The 17,983-nt window shown below is 29.9% G+C and overlaps 2 protein-coding genes across 2 annotated transcripts; both read right to left on the bottom strand.

Annotated features, from left to right (window-relative positions):
• Positions 1-1,942: 1,942 nt before the first annotated feature.
• On the bottom strand, positions 1,943-8,501 carry LOC106356040 (thioredoxin reductase 2-like). Its single transcript, XM_048735431.1, has 7 exons — positions 8,400-8,501; positions 3,211-3,926; positions 2,930-2,987; positions 2,789-2,832; positions 2,575-2,699; positions 2,308-2,496; positions 1,943-2,215 (listed from the first exon to the last, which is right to left on the bottom strand). Exons 1-2 carry the CDS (start codon positions 8,499-8,501, stop codon positions 3,222-3,224), a joined length of 807 nt encoding a protein of 268 aa, XP_048591388.1. The 3' UTR covers positions 1,943-2,215; positions 2,308-2,496; positions 2,575-2,699; positions 2,789-2,832; positions 2,930-2,987; positions 3,211-3,221.
• A 4,579-nt stretch (positions 8,502-13,080) lies between these two features.
• On the bottom strand, positions 13,081-14,748 carry LOC111214755. The gene is made up of 2 exons (XM_022717791.2): positions 14,324-14,748; positions 13,081-14,201 (listed from the first exon to the last, which is right to left on the bottom strand). The coding sequence occupies exons 1-2, from the start codon at positions 14,444-14,446 to the stop codon at positions 13,962-13,964; spliced, it is 363 nt and encodes a 120-aa protein (XP_022573512.2). The 5' UTR covers positions 14,447-14,748; the 3' UTR covers positions 13,081-13,961.
• Positions 14,749-17,983: the final 3,235 nt, after the last annotated feature.

Below are 17,983 nucleotides of genomic sequence, written 5' to 3'. Positions count from 1 at the left end.
ATTAAGTTTAGTGAACAAAAAGGAGAAAAGTGCTGTGAGATTCACTTTTCCCGTTAGCTTATATTTTATAAAAAGGATTTTTAGTAATTAAACCTTCAACTAAAGATGAATCATAAAAAAAAATCCTCAACTAAAAATCATGTGAAATAAACCATCAACTTTAATTTCGTTAACATATGTTATCCTTCGTCTAAAAAACTGTGACATAGGATAACATACGTTAACGGTTTATAAGTTGAGAGTTTATAATATTGAAAACTTAGTTTACGGATTTTTATACGATTTAAAAATAGTTGAGGGGTTTTATAACTAAAATTTAATAAATGTTTTAAAATGTTTATTATCATTTATACATTTTCGTAGATTGATTTATAAGCCTTTAAAATTAATTTATAAATTTAAATACATTAATTTAATATAAAATTTATTATACATCCTAAATTAATAAATTTCAACACTATTTACAATTTAATATAACTTCAAAATATTAAATTATTTGATATCTGGCAATGGTGATATAAGAAAATTTATGTATTTATATCTTCATTGTCAAATATCAAATAATTTAACATTTCTAAGTTATATTAAGTCTTAAGTGGTGTCGAGGATAATTCATTCATGAACTCAATCTTTGTATTTAGAGTAGGACACACTTTTCCTATTTTCATGATTTTTGTCCTCCGGCTCTTACTTTCCCTCTATTCCCCATAAATAATGCATGATTATTTTTATTCTCATTGATTTCTGAACAAATAAGTTATATTTTGTTTTTATCAATAAAATATTATATTTGATATTATTCTTGATTTATTGTATTATTTTATGTTTCAGTAGTATCACGAATAATGTTAAATCATTGTGAAACCATTTTAATCATACGTAAAAATATAATATTTATGAAGCTTTATAAATCGATTATAAAGTAATGTATTAAAATTTATATATTAGTTTAAAGGCTTATATCAATCTAAAACAATGTATAAATGATAATAAAGATTTTAAAACTTTTAGTGATAAAACTCCTTAACTATTTTTGAATTGTAAAAAAAACTTCATCTAAGTTTTCAACATTATAAACTCTCAACATATAAACCGTTAACATATGTCACTCTCCATTACAGTTTTATAGATGGAAGATAACATATGTTAATGAAATTAAAAGGTTTATTTCACAAAAAATTTAGTTGAACGTATTTTTTACGATTCATCTTTAGTTAAAAGGTTTAATTACTACAAACCCTTGATATAATGTGTAAAATAATATCTTAAATAAATTTTCTAATTTTTCTCTTGTAATTTTTCATATTTATTATTGATATTATGTTTTTTTTATAATATGTCTTTAAGTATTTTGGTTATTTTATGTATTATTATCAAATATTTATGGTTTTATTTGTTAGATTTTGTTATATTTATTTCCAAGCCAATTTCTGAAAGATATTTATACTGATTATATGTGAATTATTAGTTGTATTTTTATTCATAATTTTCACACAAATAAAAAAGATTCTCTGAGATTCACTTTTTAAAAAATATATTCCTTAGTCGGCATGAAACTGATAAAACGTAAGAACTATATGCTACGCATTGTCTGATTGTGTTTTCATTTGATACTATTAGGAAAATATTTTAATATATTCAGTTTCTCCACGAAAGTTGTTCCACGATCTAATTAATTTTCCAACGTTAGTTTTGGGACATCTCATTTTGGTCATAGCATTTTTTTGTTTTAATTCATTTATCTGAATATAATTTCTATAGTTTGTCAGAATATGTATTCCTATATGCTATTGCTGGTTAGTTTCAATAATTTGGATTTGTATCTTACATTATAATATTCTCAAACTGTACACTCGTTTTAAGAAAGGTTTAACTGATGTTAAACCTGGTTTGGTTAAACCAATTCCATGGCTTGCGGTAATAGTACACGATCACACGGCTATCAATGAAAAATAACTTTCTATTACAGTACCTCTCAGGTGAAAGTGTTAATCAACGTTAGTTTAAAAAATACAAATACTCCCAGCATTTATATCTTCTTTTCGCTTAAGAACGGCATCTGCTGACAAAGCTACACTAAATCATCATGCTGCAAAGGCACATGAAGAAAAAGAAGGTGTTGCTTCTCTTCCTTTCGGGTTTCAGTCTATTGATTGAAAGTTCTTCTGCCAATTGTTGGATTAATTGTATTGTTCATCCTCTCATGTACTTGAACCTGTAGGACAGTAACGTCATCAAATAAATATAAGACAAATCAGTCTAGAGATATTAGGTATGGCTAAGCTTAGTACAAAAGTATTCTCTTACTTTTCCTTTTGCAGCCAATTGAATGACAGCCTGATGACTTTTTGTGAGTTTCTTCTGTTGTTCATGCCATCTCCATCAATAAAATGTAAATTAAAGGAAACCCATCCAACTCTGACTTGCTTATTCGCTTCTTCTCCCATCCAACATATGGTTACTCACCTTCAACAACCATCTTTATAACAATCCCACCTTAAAGAGAAAGTTTCAAATGTTAATATACTTTAATGATTATGAACAGAGGAGTATGCTTTCAAGAAAAGAACCTACAGCTAAGCAAGTTGTTATACGGACTGATGAGTTCTGAACTTTTGTAAAACACCCCACCAACGGCTTGTTCTATGCTGCAGTCATACTGAGTTCACCATAACCATCAAACCATGTCTTGCAAATAACTAATCATATAAAAGACCACCAAAAAATGTTCTTTAACTTCTAAAAATAGAACATGAAACGCAATAAGGAGTTGATGTCTCTTTATTACCTCTGAGGCTTTGCAATATATGAGAATCAGGTGGTTTATTACATCTGCACAGAAAAGAAAACATTTATTTTTAAGACATCTGAAACATCATATAAGAAGAGTCTATAGACATAAAAATACATTGAGTGTTGGATTGCTTACCAGCTAAGACTCTAATTACATCCAAATTTGTATCTTTTGGCATAGGAGCTGGAGCGTCCTGCAAATCATAAACGATCTATTATAAGAAACTAACAGTAACTCAAAGAGCCCAAGAATGGAAATTAGAACAAATAAGTTGACTGAAGGAAAATAGCAAGAAATCAATAAATGATCTAAACTCTATTAGAAAACCTAATAAGAACTTGAAGAGATAGATAAGTTAGCCCATTCAAAGTAAGCATAAATTTCTAGTGTTAGGACTTCTGAGGATGAAAGCTAACCTTTTATATAGTTAGAAATCCACAGCCTCGTAGAGAAGAACGCTCGTCTTAGTGGTACCAGGCTTGGTCACCACATACCCATCCTCATCAAGCTCAAGCTGCCCATCCAAGAACTTCGTTGCCGGTTCATGACCAATCGCAAAGAACAACCCAGATATTTTCAAATCCGAAACATCACCACTAACAATAACGTTCTTCACCTTCAAACCACCAAGCACACCTTTCCCATTCTCATCTCCATATGCCTCCACCACAGAGTTCCAAATCAATTTAATCTTAGGTTTCGACAACGCCCTCTGCTGCATGATCTTCGACGCTCTAAACGTATCGCACCTGTGGATTATATAAACCTTCTCCATCGCAGAGTCTCCGCCGCCGATAACTACCAGAGGTTTGTTCTTAAAGATCAGAGCGGCGCCGTCGCATACAGCACAGGATGAGATCCCTCGGTTCCAGAACCCACCAGCGCCTTCGCCAGATCCGACGAAGCTCAACCGTTTCACGACAGCTCTGGTGGAGATGATGACGGCATCGGCGAGCACAGTTCTCAAATCCATGAAGAGCTTGAACGGCCTCGAGGAGAAATCGACCTTGGTGACTGTCTCCGTGAAGATCTCGGTGCCGAACCGCTCTGATTGCGTCCAGAACGTGTCGACGATGTCGATGAAATTCTGGAGAAGAAAAGCATACTTATTTATACTAACAAATAGACCGTTCTAGAGAAGAGAGATTCGTATTGAAGACCCGATCATAGTTAATGGATTAAAGAGGCGTTTAAGTGATGGATCTGTAACTGTGGTGTTTGGGTTGATTAAGAGAAGAGCAATCGATGTTGTGAAAACCCTAAGAGGAGATTCTTCACGATGGAAATAATGGCGGAGAAGGAGTACGAAAACCCGATTCTCGTCTTAATGAAACGATATGTTTCGTATACAGGTGCCACGTGTCGATATGTGAGGAAGTGACTTATCTACCTGGCAACTGACGTGGAGGCCCTAAGGAGAGAGCAAACTTAACTTTATATATAAAGATACATGTATATATAGCCTGCTAATATCTCCTATATTAAATAGAAATCCTAAACACGTTTAGAATTTTGTTTTCCTATATTAAATAGAAACTAGATTTTGATCCGCGTTTGGAAAGCGCAGGTTTTTTGGATTATATTATAATACAAAGTCTTATAATATCGAAAATATAATTTTTAACAGTTATATAATCTATGAATTAGTTTATTTGATATTTTATACGTACACATTTACGTAAATTTCTTTTAGATATGAGAATTATATCCAGATAAAAAAACAAACCGAACCAACCTAGAAATATAGGTTTCGTTCAGGTCTAGAAAAGATAACCTATTGGGGTTTTTTATTAGACCCTTTGAGTCCGGATCCTACCCTAGACCCGATCATAAATATGTTGTGTTTATTAGGTATATTTGGATATTTCGAATATGTTTCCAGCATTATGGATATTTTTTTTAGGTTTTTGGTTTACGATTATAGTTTTTGATTTCAGGTAAATTTTCAAATTAAAAAAAAAATTGGTATTTTCAGTTCAGTGACACATTTTGAATTAGATTATGAATTTTTAGGTATTTGAATTTTTTTGGGTATTTGTTTGGAGTTTCAAGTAATTTTCGTGTTTCAGATATTTTTCAGATTTTTTAGATATTTCAAATTTTCTTAGGATCCTAAATATCCGAACAGGTGTGGACCCATTACGTCCAACAACCTTTTGATATAGATTTTTAATGTTATTGTACAAAAACATGATTGATGAAATATTTTTAGAAAACTCATTTTTAAATATGAAAATATCTATCAAACTATAGACGGTTGAAAGTTTAGTATATAATATGAGATTTTAATAGGAAAGTTTATATATGATATGATTACGTTATTATAAAAGAAAGAGGAAGCTAGAATGTACACATATATGTGGTGTAATTTCTCTTGCTTTAAATTATAGGATAAGACCTGCGCCTTGCGCAAGGTGAGTTTATTTGTATATATTATCGATAGTTTCTTTTATATATTTGATCATTTTATTTATATATATATAATATTTTTTGTTGTTATTATATAATTTCTTTCCGATGGATCCGATCAATTTGTATTAAGAATAATGGAACAAAACTATAATTAATACATCATGGGGAATTATTTTGACTTTTATATTTCATATGGTTTTGAAAGCTTTCAAATCAACCATCGAATTGATACATGTCATTTTAATGTTTTTAGTCGTATACTTAAGGAAAACTTACATTTTTGTAATTTAAAGTCGTTTTAAAAAATTCAAAATATAACATATAAGAAAAAATATAACATATAAGAAAAATATAACATATAAGATGACCTCATTTTTGTATTTTAAAGTCGTTTAAAAAATATATATAACATATAAGATTTCCTCATTTTTGTAATTTAAAGTCATTTAAAAAAATTAAAAATATAACATATAAGAAAAAGTCTATTTTTTTATTATATGGTTAATGTGATTGTTTATTTTTTTTAATACTATAAAATTAAACAAAATGAAGAAGGATGCAAAAATTGTTATCAAATTTTTATTAGTCATAATCATTAATTGCCTTATATATGTAAATCATATTAGGTAATTTCGTAGTTTTTATTTATGGAAAGAATACACACTTCTTATATTTTAGGTTAATATAATGTTCTCTAGTGGACACTAAACAAATTATGACATAAAAACCTTATTTTTTTTCTCGAACACATTCTTGAAAAAGTGAACACTATTGTTTTCACAGTTGAATTATTTTGACTTTTATCTTACATATGATTTTGAAAGCTTTCAAATCAACCATCAAACTGATACATGTCATTTTAATGTTTTTAGCCGTATACTTAAGGAAAACTTACATTTTTGTAATTTAAAGTCGTTTTAAAAAAATTCAAAATATTACATATAAGAAAATTCTAACATATAAGAAAAATATAACATATAAGGTGTCTTCATTTGTGTATTTTAAAGTCGTTTAAAAAAAATATATAACATATAAGGTTTCTTCATTTTTGTAATTTAAAGTCATTTAAAAAAATTCAAAATATAACATATAAGAAAAAATCTAATTTTTTATTATATGGCTAATGTGATTGTTTAATTTTTTTAATAATATAAATTTAAACAAAAATGAAGAATGATGCAAAAATTGTTATCAAATCTTTATTATTCATAATCATTAATTGTCATATATATGTAAATCATATTAGGTAATTCCGTAGCTTTTATTTAAGGAAATAATACACACTTCCTATATTTTAGGTTAATATAATGTTCTCTAGTGTTATATAATTATGGAATAATGTGACACTATTAGATTAAACTATACTTTATATTAGATGCTCTAGAATTCTTTGAAATGGAATTTAGAAGGCATTTATAGTGCCACCTAGGATTTGGGTTTTTTTTTAATTAATACAAAATTAAGGTTCTAATTTTTTAAATGCTTCTCAATTAATATATAAGGGATATTATATGATAAAAGTGATAATATAAAACATTAGTTTTAATTCTTTTATGATTAAAAGCCAAAATGGTAAATATAGTAATAGTAATAATTAAAATTTAGGAGTGATATTTGAATAAATAAAAGAATTGAATAAATTATTGTTTGAGAAATATATGGTAACATATTGTTAGTCTAAGTTTAAGGTAAGACCAAAAAAATAATAAGTTAAATGAAATGGTCCAAACAACTTTTATATGTATATTTCTTAAGACTCCTTCCCTTTTAATAGTATTGATTCTAAACACGTTTAAAATTTTGTTTTCATACATAATAGCATCTTTATCCCTAAACCCCATTAAGGGTTTCTTATTTATTTTTTATTTTTTCTGATTTAAAAAAAATTAAAAAGTACATCAATCACGGGCCGCCACGTGTCGGTGAGGTCCGCGAACAGTGCAAAAAACACACAACACACGTTTCTTATTTTGCACACATAACATACCGTTTTCTTCTGAACTGTGGGCCCTACTCTCTAAGAGACGCTCAAAAGTGAGCGATAAAGATGTTCTAAATGTATTCGCTTGACTTTTTGGTCAGTAAGTCGGATATGTATTATATCAATCTCTTTAGGGCAATTGTCCTAAATAACTTTTTTTAAAGTTTTTATCACAAAAATATCATTCAAGAAAAAAAATGACCAAAATATCATATTTTATTTTAATATTTTTAATATTTATTTTTTATTTTTTAAAATTTGAAACCATATCACCAAAACATCACCTCATAAAGTGAAAATGGTTATTTTAAGGAATTTCTCATTTCTCTTTATCTAATTACTTTTTATTTCGATAGAAAAGGGTAAATTTATCAAATGACTATTTCAACCTTTTTCTTTCTTAGAGCACCCTCATCAGCAAACTCCACCAGTCTCGATTCCCAATATGCACTTTTGATTATTTTAATTTTTTTTCGTTTGACTTTAAAAAAAAAAGTTAGTAGCCGAACCATTTGCGGGCCGTCATGTGGCGTAGAGCCCGTGGAACAGTGTTGATACGGGTTCATAGTGGAGAGTTTTTGTGATACAGATTCATAATAAAGGGCTTTTTATATTATTATTTTTTTTGGGGAATTGTGTGAACCCCCACTCTTGATACTCCAAAGCAGATGCTCTTAGAGCATCATTAACCCTATAACCCTTAAGGATTTCTTTAATTTTTTTTGCTTTTGCTTCTGATTATTAAAAAAAAAATTAAAATTGCACCAATCGCGGACCGCCACGTGTCGGTGGGGCCCGCAAACAATGCAGAAATCCCACCAAAGCAGATCCTTATCTCATACTTTCTGTTACCGATTTTATAAATTTGGTGGGGGTCCACACACTAGTTTTGGTAAAGAAACCCCATTAACAAACCCCAATAATCATGGCCTTATAAACTAAACGGTCCCGATTCTTCTTTTTTTTAAAAAAAAGGGTTTTCGTAAATTGAATTGAAATACAACATACAAGCAAGAAAACAAAAGAAAATACAAGAAACTAGAGCACAAAAACTCAAATTGAAACAACAATTCCCACCCGAAAGAATTACTAAACCCAAGCTCTTAGTGTTTTCTATCACTGGTAATGGTAGACAACAAGAAAACAATCCCATGAAGACCAGTCACCAACGATAGAGAGAGGAGCCGGCAACAACTGATAACCCTTACAAACAAAGCTTTCCCCGGCCTTGGCTGTCACAGACTCACAGCGGCATGAGAAGAGCACATACTGAATTGGTGGCAAGAGAAGAGCACAGGCCAAGACCAAGGCCATTCCAGCGAAGTCGTTAAAGGCGATCAACCGAGCCCAACTCCAAACACTTAAACCTTGAAACCCCCCAATACGCAGACCACAAATGAAGGGTGGAGTTCATTCCTGGATAGGCTCCCACCATCAGTGAAGGAGAGAGTTCCCGTCTCCAGTTCCCGCAGCAAAAAGTGGGCAAAGTGATAGCAACCAAACGGAACCAATAGTTACCTGCAAAGAAGAAAGCAAATTGCTCCTGGCGCCAAGAACCAAGCGGAAACTAAGACGACACTGGGATGGAGCAACTTGACCACGAGCTGTCAACGGAAAGCATAACCTGTCGCCGAGAGAACATAAACCAGCAGCGGCGGAGAGCAGGTAACGAGACCCAAAACAGAGGAGCTACTGCCTCTTTGAGTCGAGAAGAACAGAGAGGACGAGGAATGAGTAAACGAAAGGGAGAGCAGACTTAAAGCCTAGAAACGTCAGATGCATAGACGCAACCAACACCTGAAGACCTCTCACCTACACGCACTGAGACCGGAGAACAAAAACCTGACACACGACGGCTTCAGGGCACCGAGCACGCCTTGAAACAGAAGAGAACCACCGAAGTTAGGGTTGTCTTCAAGCAGAGAGAGAGCGTTTTTTTCTTTATAATGAATCCTTTAAACGGTCCCGATTCACTTTTATTAATTATTATCCTACTATATAAAAGTGACTAAATTAAAGCTCCCTAAACACTGCCACATAGGCAAAAAAAATCTTCACCAATCATTCAGCCATGTCACTATCGGATTGGGCCTCACCAAATAAATGGGAACAAAGTTTTGTCACGGGCTGGTCCAACTCCTGAGTATCACTAAAAACCTATAAACTCACTCAGCCCACAGTTTTGTCACGGGCTGGTCCAACTCCTAAGTGTCACTAAAGACCTAGAAAATCACTCAACCCACATCCCGTAACCCTTTGCTATGTCTCAAGAATCCACTCAGCCTCCACCTTAAAGAATACTACTACTGTATATATTGAATACAATACATTATTAGACTAGACTGATTTTTTTTTTTTGAAAACAGTCTAGACTGATTTAGAAATAAGTTCTTATGCTTAAATAATATTAAAATATCTAAATGATTACTTAGAGAAATATAGATGAATAAATAACTCATTTTACATAATGTTGACAAACATCATAAGTGCTCTGTATACAAATCAGTTGGAAAACACACATGTGAATCACAAAAGTCCAGAATCAAAAACAAATTCTCCAATCAAAAACTCTCTCACAAAGGACGTATCTTCACTTTTACCTATTAAAATCTTTGAATTTTAATTCAAACCAAACATATTTATTAAAAATAACAATATAATCTCGGAATTATATTCATTATTTGTTTGTATGTAATACCATTTTCTATAACAATTTTAAATTGCTTCATAAATTTATATAAAACCATAAAAAAAATTTGATACAAATTTTTCACCATAGGACGGGCCAACCACTCTGGAGATTATAATGGAGACGTTTCTATTGACGTTTTTAATAACTAATTGCAAACAATTATTAGTATTGATATATTAATTTAATGCTCTAATCCAAAACTCTAATAAAAAAAAAATTACATGTTTACCATTTTCATGGTACCACTTTTCGTTTTTATCACCACTAAATAGACATTTTCAAAAATACATTCTTCATTAAGTGGCAAAATACTCTTATGTCATTGTTATTTATATACATAATAAATCATTATTTAAATAAAAAATAAAAAAAATTAAAAATTAAAAATTAAAAAATTTTAAAAATTTTAAAAATTTTAAAAAATTTTAAAAAAGTTAAAAAAATTTAAAAAATTAAAAACAATAGAAAAAGTAAAAAAAAATATTTATGTTTTCGAATTATACTTTTTCAAATTCGAACTTTTATATAAATTTTTTTTTAAAAAAAAAATTCGAAATTTTTCTGAAATTTTTTTTTTTTAATTTCTTTTTGAAAAAAGAAAATTATGTTTGAAACTATTTTTAAAAAAATTTTATATATTTTTTAAGTATTTATTTATATATTTACTATAATCCTAAATTTCAAATTCCAAAAACCATGTCTCACCCCTCAACTCTAAACCCTAAGTCTAGATTAGTTTACTTTAAAGGTATAATTATCTTTTATCCTTCATTAAAAGTGAGAGTAAAAATGTGTAAACATGAAAAGTTGTACTATGAATGTATTATTTGTGGTAATTTCTCATAAAACGAATATAAAAGCACATCATTATAATTGTTTGCAAATGTAGGTTTTCTTTTTATATAGTAGTGATGTTTTTAATTTTAAAATACAAATTATGGACCATTTTACACTGTCTATCATAAAATACTAATTCCACACACATACACTATAAAATTCTATGAAAATTGAAACCTACTAGCAAACCCACCAAAATAATAAAAAATTAACACTTCCAAATACTCATGCTTCGTCCTTTTTTTTAAAAAAAAGGAAGTTTGGCAATAAAAAATAAACAAACAAACTATCTTCACTTCAAAAATCCAATTTTTTATAATTAAATTAAATTCTGTTCACTTCAAATACATATTCTTTAATTAAATTAAATTAAAGGAAAGAAATCTAATTTTTTTTAAAAACAAACAAACTATAAGTTTATAACTACGCTCACTTCAAAAAAATATAAAAAAATATAAAAGATGGGCAATAAAAAAATAAATCCCATTGTTATGTGTGCAGATCATGCAGCCGAATATCACAATAACCGGAGCGACAACCTCGGACCGCAACCAATAATCATTAGGATCATTAGAATGTGGTCCATCACAAATCACAAAAACAAAATGCTTTCTTAGGAACACCTTTCATTTATCTTGACATCCAGGTTTGTCTAAAAAATATTATGTTTTTATTATTCCAACTACATTTGAAATGATAACTTTAAACCACTCAACAGGAACAAAAAATATACCAACGGTTCGAAGAAAGGAAAATTTATCACATTAGATATTTTAATCTCCTTTCCAATAACCAACGGTACATGCTTACAGTTCAACCATACATAATCAATATCAATGAGACAACAATTATTACACAGATTGAAGAAAACATTCCACCAATACCTTCATGCATATTCCGGCCCCAAAGCTACCCCCAGTTGATTAGCTTAGCAAGTGCAACCAATTTTCTCCCAGGTAAAAAAAAACCATTCCCGGTCTCGCAAACAAATAAATTCTCTTTTTTCTCACTAAAAACAAATTATTATCACAGATGTTGTTGGCCAATATGCCTCATCCAAGGAAGTGATATATATAACAAGAACACAGATACAAAGATCATCATTGCATTGCGTTTACATAGGTACTAACACTTTATTAAATAATATTTATTTTAAGCAATAAATATATAATACAATCATTATTTGTAGATCCAAAATGGTACGTCTAACTATCTGGAACAACAAGGCAGAAAATTTCAGGGAGCTAAATCGCATATCTACCAGGAAAAACTAAATTGTAATCATCACAAGTATCATTCCACGGTTACATGAAGGTAATAAACTAAACATAAAGTTTATGTCAAAATAAATGCTTACAAATAATTTACTTTTTCAGGGAAATTATCACTTACAACCACACCTGGATCGCGCTTTTACTTCGACACCGACATTGATATCATACAACGCTTCCAAAAGAGGAATAAACTGTTATTTTAAGCTTGATAGCTAACGATACCACTAAATACTCAAAAATACTCTTTTCTCCTACGAAAATTGATTGCTCAACACAATATATTATTCAAACTTACTGTTATTTAAAAAAGAGAAAATGATCACCGCATCACATTCAAACCAAAACTCTATGGTTAAATCTACAACACACAAAATTAACAAACAACTTCTTAAACTAAAAAACTACCAATCAAAAGTATAAATTTACTTAATTTGAACATGTTATCCGCGCGTAGCGCGGACACCGGATCTAGTCTTTGTAAAAGATACAACGTGAGAACAAAAGTGGAGGCCTTTGAATGATGTTAAATAAAATAATAACTACATTGCAGTGTTGTAACTTCTAAGTAATTATTCAAGCTCATTAATCTCATAAGCAGATAAGACTCTGTTTTGGGTTTAAATTAAGTTATACAATGAACAAAATTCCGATTATTTTTTTCTTTAAATTTAATAACCCAATACTTCACTAACAAATAACAAAAATATAATAAAAACAACCACACGTAATTTAATAGTGCAGGTCTTAAAGCCTAGACGAATAAACATGTTATTTACACCGTGTGTTTAAAAAAAAAACTTTGACTGACTTTGTTTTGCCTACAAATAAAACCAAAATTCCAGTTATATATTTTAAAAAAAAAAACTTTGACTGACTTTTTTTTTTACATAACTTTGACTGATTAAGTCGAAGGAGATAAAAGTATATATACATAAAAAAAAACATTAACACATATATCATCATATAGATTATATACACTTGCGCTATGTATCATTTGAGTGGCTTCTTATATCCAGTAATACAATGCATTCGGTATAATAGATTGTTCCTTGCAAAGAATCTAAAGAGATTCAGCTAAAACAGTCAAGCATGCATACACATAAACATAAAAAATCACAAACCTAGATTTAGACCAAAAAAACTCGACACACGAAATATAGAAAAGCTTTAATCTGTGAGAATAAAGAACTTTGATAACTTTGGTTAGAGTTACAAAGTTCAAAAGGTGTTTAATATCCTCAACGAATTAAAGATGGTTTAATATAGAAAATGACTCAGCAACTCTCTTCTCTAAGTCTGAATAGTTTTCTTTACTGAACGTCCTGATTATACTTTTTAGCTCCTTTAACTTCTTTGAGACCAGCAGCATTTTAGAGCCTGAAAAGGATAGAGAATGCCAACAAGAATAGATAATCTCAGCCAAAGGTGTTTACTTGATGAGAAATATCTCTGAGCTTTGATGTTTCTGTTTTGTATGTATATGTACCGATTATTAAGCCTCCTTCTCCTACAAGCTCAGTCTCTGCTCCATCACCTGACTCTGTGTTTGGTGCACAATCAGGATCCTCTTCTCAGCAATCTGCTGACGCTGCTGTTACTGGTTCATCTCAATAGAAACCTTTGTTATTCGATTTTTTGCTTGTGTTATTTAATTAAGACCACCCCAATGTATCGACAGTTTTTTTGGCGGTCATACATGTATGAGATGATCTTCTCAGTTGTCGTACATGTGTGCTCTAAGTAAGCAGAACATACATGAGATCTATACACTCTCACTATAGTTTTGTATAAAACATACATTTGATGATGCAACAAAAACAAAAAGTGGTCTCTGCAGCTGTATTGGTGTTTGATTCTGTAAACCAAGATTCTACAGGAAAGCAAAAAAAAAAAAACAAGATTCTCATCTAGAAAATACAAAGTACCAAAAGTTAAGTTCATGAGACAAAACACACACATAAAACATGAATTTTACACAAATCCCAAATCTGCCAGTTCACAACTAGAAGGAAGATGCGGCAAGGGTCGTTCAATAGGGCCAAACGGATTGCAAGGTCTCCCGATAGGATCAAACGGACTTCGTGAGATCACGTAAGAAGATCCATCAATAGTATTAACATCGTCTAGGTTGTTGTTTTCTTGTGGACCACCCCATAGCTCATACTGCTTGAAGTTGTTAGTCAATTCCTCTAAATCCAATCCTTCATCGATCTAGAACAAAAAGAAAAGACAAGATTAGTTTTTTTATGGGTGCTTAAGGTATACAAAACAAACAACTACGATGGTTTTTTGAGTTAAAGTGACATGATGTAATAAAAGTGAGAATGTAATACCGGCGGATAAGAAATTGGAATAGGCCCAAAATTGGCAAAGAAACTTTGAGGAGCAAACACGAGCTCGGAGGAGGCAGCGTATGTAGGAGGAGCTTGATGATTAATGTGTTCACCACAAGGCATATACCAAGGATCACATAAATCTGAACCAGAATATTGTGGTAGAGCAATTTGTAATACTTCATTGAGTGATCCATTAACCGAGGAAACATCAGAATCTGTAGTATCTTGTGGTATGTTGAGCTCTCCGTTAGAGATTAATAGTGGAGCTTTCTTGCGTCTCTTAGCACCGTTATGATTGCATGATGAGTAGGTAAACGGGAGTGGTTGCGTTGTGGCATGAGGAGAACGTTTACTGAGTGTGGCTTCTCTTGCTAAACAACCGTAACGGTAATGCTTAAAGCTCGAAGGAAGCGTAACTATTATTTTCTACAAAAAAAATAATGAAGGGGCACATAAAATGAAAAAGGAAAGTTTGAGGTTAAGGAAAACATATCAAATTAGAATGAAACTGATATACATTAACACACATTAAAAAAGACATATATCTTAATCTGAGTCTTCTTGAAAACAACGTAAGGTGGAACTCCGTTGTCATTCTTGTTATCCGTACCATAAGATATCAATGCACCAAAACCATTCAAAATCAACTAGTATATGATAAAAACACTAAATAAAAAAAAGGGTCAAATAGTTAGGATCTTGGAGGGTTCTGGGTCAAATACATATCTAGAAATATAAAAGCCTTTGAATATTGCTTACTTTTTACTTTTTGTTTTATCTTCTGTTGCTGGCATTTGTAATAGCCTATAGTACTTTGTATTTGACCATTAATATTGCATATAATTTTCCGTATAAGCAAGTGTAGACATTGGTTAAAATAATATTTATAAGTCTTTAACAACTATTTATCAAAGTAGAATTTAGAATATATATGCTTAAAAGATACTTATGTGATGAACCGAGTAAGATTGTTAAAAGAACCGAGTAAGATTGTCACAAGTAGCAGTTCAAATAAAGCTTGTGCTTCAAATAGAACCAATAATAGCTACCAAAATCTAAACGATCTGTTTTTCAAAATAGAGAAAGAGGTCAGTCTTAAATTAAATTATTAAAACAAAGACTTAAGAGTACTTATCTTTATTTTTTCCATGTTTTAGCTCATATAAACATTTGAAATGGACATATGTCCTATATTTTATCCTAAAGAACATTGAATAGAATTCTCATTACAATTAAAAAAAACAATTTTACCAACAAAGAGAAAGGGGTCAGTCTTAAAGTAACTAACCTTCTGTATTCAGTTACATTATTAATTAACAATATACAACTATGTAAAATAACTAATAGACGTAGCAAGAAGTCAAAAACTTTATAAGGAAGAGACAAATAACTTAACTACAAGTCCATTTTTAAATATTTATGCCCTGTGAATTTAAGTTTCTATATTCGAGGATCCAAATATCTTATTGAATAGGCTTTGAAATTCTCCATCCAGGTTAAACATTTATAAAACAGTGATACAAGAGAAACTCAAATGAGAACACTGATAAGAAACATATAGTGAACAAACAAGTTTGTCATTTCTATTTACCTGGCTCCTTAATAATTGTGAAATACAATAGGAGTAAACACATAGGTAGTCTGAAACAATTGAATACAGAAAATCTTTGAATTGAATACAAATTTATATTACTAAATTTTATTATCAAAAATAGTTATATTCTAATTTTATTTTTATTCTTCCTTACTTCTTCGGGCTTATTTAGGGAATAACCAAAAAAAAAACAATATTTGATTTTCGTCGGAGATTCTTCAGACCCATCTTAGAGGTACGGCCAAGATGAACCTTGCTCAGATCAATCATCGGATTTAACGAAGTTATCCGACATGCAAAAAATAAACTTGAAATGAAAACAAATAGATCTGTTGGAAAGAAATTCAAAAATAGTTGTGATGATACAACTATATATCGATCAAGAAGAATGAAGAGATAGGACATATGCCTGAAGAGATCTGAGAAATTGGTTTGACAGTAGTGGTGAACCGCAAAAGAATCGGGTCTTACTCTTGATAGAGAAAAAATGTAGACTTTTCAGATAGATATTTTTGAAGAGTTAAAAAAAATGTGTTCCATTTGTTTTTTTTTAATTGTTATAGAGCCTCATTTTTAATGAGCTAACCTTAAACACGTGCAGATTAATATAATTATAGCTTACCCCATTTAGATCAATACAATATAAATTGTTAAATAAACTCCTAAATCCTTATTCATTTAATCTAATTTACATTTGGTTACTTTATTTCAAATATCTTAAATACATCCATTGTTAGTATAAATGTATAATGATGGTTTATAAATTTATGATTTTGAGATCATGTACCATTTTTAGTATTGTTTAGTTAGTGATAATTTTAAAAATCAATCTCACACTCCTAACAGATTTCAATTAGATTATACATCTTTTCATTATTCTCTTTGGTTAACAAAACATCACTATAATACAAACAATATAATTGTCACATATATTTAATTCGTTAGATCACAAATTTTGTCCATACAAATTTAACGTTTTGAAAACTAAAATCTAATATACTTTTAAACGAAAATAATCCCGCGCTTTGAAAGCGTAGGTCAAAATCTAGTGTACTTTTAAAATTCTAACTAATAACTATTTGGTCCATATAGAGTTTTTAGAAAGTTTGACTAAGTTAATTACTGTCCTTTTAATTAAGAACTAGATTTTGACCCGCACGCCCGTGCGGGTGTATTTTTTTTGAAAATATGATGCTATTTGATTCCTCGAATTCGAGCAAAAAACTCGAATTCGAAGAATCAAACCGATTTCAATCCGAATAAGTAGTACTAAATTCGAACCGGAATTGATTATATATCCGAATTATTCAAAATTTTGGTATTTGAAGAACTGAAACCTAATCCGATCCGAACCGAAGTATTTTGGGTATCCAAAATAGATTTATATACTTATATATATTAATTATTTTTAGATTTAATAAATATAAAAATATCCATGATATATATGATACTTTTAAGTTCACATAAATTCTTGAAGATATATACAAATAATCAAACGTAAATATGTTAAATATTTAAAAAATACTCAATACTCCAAAAATACATAAATAATTATTAATTCTCTATCCAAATATTTAAACCAAACCTATTTAAATTGGTTATCCAAATCCGAACCAAATCCTCAAAGATCTGAACTGAACACGAAATCCCAAAAAGACCCGAAAACGAACCCGAACGCCGATCCCTAATCACTATTATATATATATATATATATATATATATATATATATATATATATATATATATATATATTCTATATGTGTCATCATAGGTTACAAAATATGTGTTATCATATAATTAATCTTATTTTATATGTACCATCAAATAAGTTTTCTTATAATTAATAATATTTTATACGTACATTCATATAAATAATCACATATATTATATTTTAAAATTTAATGTGAAATATAAAAACCATAATTTAAGTTGGTGTTTGAAATTGAGCTTTGTAATGTATTTTTTTTTATATATATTGAAAACATTTTTATAATAGTTATTGGAAAATATGTTAGTAAAATCAAATTTTGAATATATGTATATTTTTGAATGAATTTTTGATA

This window comes from Brassica napus, chromosome A1, assembly GCF_020379485.1.
Source record: "Brassica napus cultivar Da-Ae chromosome A1, Da-Ae, whole genome shotgun sequence".
NCBI classification, from domain to species: Eukaryota; Viridiplantae; Streptophyta; class Magnoliopsida; order Brassicales; family Brassicaceae; genus Brassica; species Brassica napus.
This window is presented reverse-complemented; position numbering and strand designations above follow the sequence as displayed.

Excerpts from the sequence above, each read along its gene's own strand:
- LOC111214755 (XM_022717791.2), bottom strand. The coding sequence starts at position 14,446 with ATGCCTTGTGGTGAACACATTAATCATCAAGCTCCTCCTACATACGCT. Across the intron at positions 14,202-14,323 it reads TTCCAATTTCTTATCCGCCG|ATCGATGAAGGATTGGATTT; the intron begins GTATTACATTCT and ends TTTTTGTTCTAG.
- LOC106356040 (XM_048735431.1), bottom strand. The coding sequence starts at position 8,501 with ATGGCCTTGGTCTTGGCCTGTGCTCTTCTCTTGCCACCAATTCAGTAT. Across the intron at positions 3,927-8,399 it reads CCAAGGCCGGGGAAAGCTTT|AACGGTCTATTTGTTAGTAT; the intron begins GTTTGTAAGGGT and ends TCTCTTCTCTAG.